The 6,383-nt window shown below is 50.2% G+C and overlaps 1 protein-coding gene across 1 annotated transcript; it reads right to left on the bottom strand.

Moving 5' to 3' along the window:
- Positions 1-625: 625 nt before the first annotated feature.
- Positions 626-1,625, bottom strand: LOC119334339 (21 kDa protein-like). Its single transcript, XM_037606923.1, has one exon. It carries the CDS (start codon positions 1,519-1,521, stop codon positions 904-906), a length of 618 nt encoding a protein of 205 aa, XP_037462820.1. The 5' UTR covers positions 1,522-1,625; the 3' UTR covers positions 626-903.
- Positions 1,626-6,383: the final 4,758 nt, after the last annotated feature.

Below are 6,383 nucleotides of genomic sequence, written 5' to 3'. Positions count from 1 at the left end.
ATTAGAATATTGACCTAAAAAACATAGATTGGAATATTTAGTCTCTATTGCAATGTGTAGGGCAACTATGTAGCTACCAAAGACGCATAGTTCCCCATGGCTTTCTAGCGTTATTGCTGACACAGTCATTGTGGGCCCATGGCCACATGGCCGTCAGGAACTGCCATGTCGCACAGCTTAAGCCGACAATAAATTCGTAGGAACAGCCACGAAATGCTCTGCCCAAACACTCGGCGGCGTGGGAACACGAGGTCAGGATCACGTACCTACGTTTACCTAATAAATCTTATAAACACCTTCATAGGACGACAGAGGTGTACGTTGAAGAGTGTACACGACTATTAAGATCCAAACTCGATGTACTACCTTGTCATATCACAGGGCAATTATGAAAACGAGATCGAGCGATGGGCGCCGCACGTTCACGTAGGGCCAGCGCCGCGCCTCCGTAGGGGCAGCGCACATCGATATGTCATTCACTCGGCAAGGCACAGGCAGGCAGCGCGTGGGTGTCTAGCTGTCTACCCAATCCTGGCAAGAAATTGATTCATCCAACCGCAACCAAGACTTTGAATCCAAATCCAGCAAGATGCAAATGCGTCGTTATCCCAAGAAACAAGTGCCATACAGGAAATTTTAACGAGCGCACGCGGTTAATCAGAAGCTATAGCTAGCAAGAGAACACGCACTTTGGCTTAATTTCGCCACCTTATCATTAATTACACTCTTAATTGATTGTCTTAGCTAAGTACATTTTACAGCACAGCAAGAACACATCGAAACTGGAATACAGTAGTACATGACCCAAGATTATAGAGCACCAGGATACGAGCTGCTATGCGTACGCGCGCAGTAGTACGCAGCAAGGCGAAGCGAGTGGGGATGGGCCTGGGACGGGCCGGGCTAGTGCCCGGACCCGACCTTGTTGACGAGCGCCAGGGCGTTGCTGGTGACCTGGGCGACCTCCACGACCTTGCTCCGGATGGCGGCGCGCGTGCCGGCGTCCACGCCGCGGGAGAGCCCGTCGAGGCAGGTGTTCTCGTCGGTGAGCGCCGCGCTGCACCAGGTCTGCACGTTGCTCAGGTGCCACCGGAACGCCGGCGACCCGGCCCGGCCCAGGCTCCCGTCCAGCTCCTTGGCCGCGTCGCGCAGGTGGCCCACGCTGTCCGCCATGTTCTCCAGGCAGTCGCGCGCGGGGCTGCCCTTCGCCGCCTTGGCGCCGCCGCCGCCGCGGGGGGCCGGCCCGCAGATCCGCCCCACGTACGCCGACGCCGACCGCGCGCGGTCCGCGCTCACCGACAGCGCCGCGCGCGCCAGCTCCTGCGGGCTGCGCGGCGGCGGCTTGCCGTACGACGACAGGCTCTGCATGCACACCGACGGGTACTGCGTCTCGCGGCACGACTTGCGGATGAAGTCGGTGGCCGCCGGTGCGCCCTTCGCCGCTCCCGAGGAGGCTGCGGCCGCGGCCGCAAGGGCGAGGACCAGCGCGGCGAGGAGGGGGAGAGCGCCGGAGCGAGGCATTGTTGGGCCCGTGACCTCGCGCTGAGTACAGACACAGAGTGGTGTGGGTTGGCTCTTTGGCTCGTGGTGGTTGGTCAGTTGTTTGGTTGTTTTGCAGTGACCAACATGTGTGTCTTTATATAAGGAAAAATAAACTATTACTAGTGGAGATCTTTTTTTTTTCAGTTTGGCCCTTGCATGGACAAAGACATTTGCAGCCAAGGAAGAAGAAAGTTCTACAAAGGTCCTGAAGTTTGGCAGTGTGAATTCAATGTGTAAAACCACTTTGGTGTGGACATGTGGTTACTCATTGTATTTACTAATAGAAGTGTTGTTTTCTATATAGCCTGAGAAAGTGATGTCCTTAGATATACTATTATCAAAATCTAATATTACCCCGCAGAAAATATATATCCAATATTGCAATATCATCTAGAGTGGAGTAGTACCACGGAGATGTTCTCCTTTTTCATTTGGACACTGGGTGGGTGAAGATATTACACATCAAGAAAAAGAAACTTCTAGAGCGGTCTTGGTGTTTGGCACTCATTAAATGCATGAACATATTTCTAGTATATTTATCTAAAACATTTTTTTATAATCATGTTGAACAATGGTATTGCTAGTCAATTAAGGTGCACATTATAAGATCAAAATCATATTAAAACAAGAGAATGCGTGCAATTATAGATGTAGAGTGTGCAACTGACCATTGCCGACTTTGATGAAATTGCCAAATGCACACTTCTAATAGGCTTGCATAATATCGCACTAACTACCTATCTTGTTCCCGGAAATAACTAATTATTTTGCAATCCGAGAACTTTGGATTGAGAAACAAAAATTTCAGAATGCAGTAAGAATAACGCCTGAGCATACATACATTAGCATTCTGGCACCAGGTTTAACACTTAACTTCCAGCAAGAATGCTAGACTTACACACACATATGTATCTTAAATGAGCGGAGTAATGCACAATAGATTCTTTTTTATGTTAAACACGGTACAAACACATACGCTTATGAACAACTGCGGATTGTCAAAAGAAAAGAAAAACCTAATGCTAGACTGCAACTAAAGCCGAGATATATGCGTATAGAAAAAAGAGAATGCGATGTGTGTTCACGTGAATGGCCACAAGAAGTAGGACCGACGGAGGACCATCTTTGTTGGGTTTTGATGCGATCAAGGCCTATCTTCACCTGCAAGAAACAAAATGATACCGACCCGCATCGGCGATGGTCCTAGCTAATGTCAAATATATTTGAAAAAAAGAGCAATGTAGTAATCCCTCCGCCCCGAATTACTTGCCTTTGATTTGTCTAGATTTACCTAGACACATTTAGATATCTCCGTAACTAGACAAATTTAAAACAAAATAATTTGGCGTAATATATCAGTAGAACTTGCCAAGGACCACTTGGTAAAATACTCCATAGTAGGGGTGCTCCTGATAACAACACAATCAATGCCAAACTAGCTAGTGCTAGACTGCGGATTGTCAAAACAAAAGAAAAACCTAATGCTAGACTGCAACTAAAGCCGAGATATATGCGTATAGAAAAAAAAAAGAGATGCGATGTGTGTTCATGTGAATGGCCACAAGAAGTAGGACCGATGGTGGACCATCTTGTTGGGCTTTGATGCGATCAAGGCCTATCTTCATCTGCAAGAAACAAAATGATACTGACCCGCATCGGCGATGGTCCTGCCCGTATAGCAAAATCCAACGGTACCGGATTAGTGAACATATTTTTTCTACGTGAAACCGTTGCTTTTGAAAACAAGCAGTGAAATGATAAATGCAGTACCATGTGAAACATTGAAGAAACCATGAAAAGCTTGCCGTATGATCTTGAAAACCGCTTTGGTTGGATGTGCCTAATGTTTGGTCCACACTCACGCACCACCGTTCTTCCGGGCTGGGTTGGGTCGAGCCACACTAGCAATGGGTTTTTCAACGCTCTATTAAGACAAGGTCTGGTCTTCCCACTTTTAGGTTAATTAGTCATCCATTAACACTACGCTCAGCTTGCCAAGCGCTCCGTAGACATGGTTGGCCATTTGCTGACTTCTGCTGACCTGCGTGCCCAGAAACAGTTGTGTGCGAAAAAAGTTGCCGACTTCTCATCAGGCAAGAAAAAGATAAACAGTGAATCCTCAAAAAAAAAAAAGGATGGATATGGTGTAAACTGTAAACTGATGCCGTTGCAGCTTTGCAAGGAAAGCATCGGCCGATCGTTTCACACATGCAGAGTCTATCCTTTTGTAGTGCTACAGGATCTGATGACTCACGGGCTGGATGCGCATGCACGTGCAGGTTCCAGTGTTTGTCGGAGCCGGCACACTCTCGTGCTGCTGTGCAGTTTTGTTCAGTTTGAATGCATGGTGTGGGCCGGTAGCCGCAACAGCCCAATGTAGAGTCCACACTGCCACGATGATACTGAGCTCTCTACTGTGCAGTTTGTGTTCAGTTCAGGGCCTCTTTGATTAGTAGGATTTTGAAAATTAGGAATAGGAAAAGTGAAGGGTTGGAGTGACATAGCCATTTGAATCCTATAGAATTAGCAATGATTGTTTGATGCCACAGAAAAAACAAAGAAATTATAAAAAGAGGTTGGAGTGTATGTTAAATCTCCTATGAAATGTAGTACAAAAGATTTCATAGAAAAAATTCCTATGGGATCCAATTTTATTAATTAAATGACCAACATATAAAAAAAATCCTCAGGATTTCAATCCTCCAGAAATTCTATAAAATTCATTTGAGTCAAAGAAGCCCTGAATGTATTGCATGGACTATGATTTATCCTTGCATCACTACCTCAGTTGTCAGAGCACCTACAGCCGGATCCTCAAATTCCTTTATACGTTTGGGCGGACGAAAATGTGACCCAACCGCCCCCTCAAACCGGCCATGTAAGTTTGAGATGTCCGACAACCCTCGAACTCAGCCTATATCTAGGACGAAAATAGGGAGTCCGGGCGTGTCTCGATGCGCCGGTAGCGTCGAATCCGGCAGAAGAGACCCGTGTGGAAAGCCACGCGCCCACCGGGTGCCTCCTCCGGTTTGGCAAGGACGCATTCATGGCATTAGTCCGGTGCGCCATCCAAGGGACCAAATACGTCTACTTAAGCCAAACGTCGAAGAGGAAGAGAAGCCGAAGATGCGGCTCACCACCACACACTTGAGAGGTTTGTGGCCCTCCCCCCGCCTCCCCCCGCGTCGCCTCCTTTGAGGCGACTCGGGGGCCAACCCTAGCGCCGCCGCCACGTTTCCCCCTCTCCTCCCCTCTCTCTGCCGCCGCTTGAGGGCCTCCGAGGCGCGGGTGCTCAGCCCCAATGATGGTGGCGCGGGATCTGGCGCCTCCTCTCCGGTGGAGGGCCTTGGTTCCCTGGGCGGCGGCGCCGGCCGGTGGGCGCAGTGCAGCCGGCGGGCTGTGCCAGCGGGCTCTGGTGGGCAGCCTCCCACGGCCGCGCGGGCGGCGTGGGGGCTGCGGACGCTGGCGCAGTGGCGGCTCCTCACAATCCGTCATGGCTCTATGTAGAAGATTCGCCCCTGCTCCGATCTGTCCCGATCCGTGCTGGCGCCGGTCCTTGGCGGCTGCTTTCGGCGTCCCCTATTGCCGGCCTGGCGGATCTGGCGTGCGGGCGAGGTTCCGGGGGAAACCCCTGGCTGGCGCGGTGGCCTCCCCAAAGGCGGCGCCTTTGGCGCCGATCCCCTTCCTGGAGGCTTTGGGGTGGATCCTCTCCCTTCCGCCTCCTCCTCGAGCTATGGTGAAAGCTTTTGTTCCCCTGTTCTGGGCGTCGACGGCACGCTGGTGCCGTCTTCCTTCTTGAAGGTGGCGGCTGGGAACAGCTCTTGGTGGCGGGGCTGCTGGTGGCATGGTGGCGGTGCGCTTCGGCCTTCTACTTGGTGCTGCGCCTTGCTTCACAGGACCAGTGGACGGTTTCTTTGGTGGAGCGGTGCTTTATCCATACATTGATGGCGACGGATCTTGACGGCGTGGCGCAGTGCAGATTCGAAGTTCGATGTGGGAGGATGGACTCGCGTAGGAGGACGACACTGTCTGGCATCATGGTGGCGTCGATGGCACAGAGACCTGGCACGGTAGATGCAACAGTACAACTCTGAAGATGGACTCGTGGCAGGTGGCTGCGGCGGCCTCATATCCGGCAGGCGTCCTGGTTGAGGAGTGCGCCGGACTGGTAGGTGCTCCATACCAGGCAGGCGTCCTGGTTGGGACCTCAGGTCTTAGATGTTTAGGTTTGGCTGCGATGTCTGTTTGGTATTAGGCCCAGGCTATCAGCGCCCTTTCATCAATTGGATAGGTGTAACGATAATTGTTGCTTAGACGGTGGCTTTAGGCTTGCTGTTGTATGACTTTGTAAGGTCTTGAGGGAATAATTAATAAAATGGCCGTATGCATCGTCCAGATATAGAGGTCGGGGGCCATTCTCCTTTTTTTTTAAACCACGAGACTAGTCCATCCGACATGGGGTCACCGATATCTCACACAACGAGCAGAGTAAAAATAGGGTAGTTTCTTTTCAATGTAGTTCGTTTGCTAATGTATGATCTAGTACGTAGATGAATTTTACGTTGCATGATGTAGTATGAAAAATAAAAGTTTGGATTTTGTAAATGAAAATAAAAGTTTGGATTTAAGGATTGTGGCTGTAGCACTGGCCAAATAAAAGGCGACCGGCTAATGTCCGCGGACAAGCATATATGGGTCAAATTTGAACAGTCCGATTTTAGATGCTCTTACTGTGTTCTAGTGCTTTGGCTGCCGGAAAAAGGAGAGGGATGAGTGCCACGGAGCCTATCTATTGCTGGCGAAATGAAGCAAGTACAACGCCTAACTCCACGATTCAGCTG

Source organism: Triticum dicoccoides, chromosome 7A (genome assembly GCF_002162155.2).
Source record: "Triticum dicoccoides isolate Atlit2015 ecotype Zavitan chromosome 7A, WEW_v2.0, whole genome shotgun sequence".
NCBI lineage: Eukaryota > Viridiplantae > Streptophyta > Magnoliopsida > Poales > Poaceae > Triticum > Triticum dicoccoides.
This window is presented reverse-complemented; position numbering and strand designations above follow the sequence as displayed.

Excerpts from the sequence above, each read along its gene's own strand:
- LOC119334339 (XM_037606923.1), bottom strand. The coding sequence starts at position 1,521 with ATGCCTCGCTCCGGCGCTCTCCCCCTCCTCGCCGCGCTGGTCCTCGCC.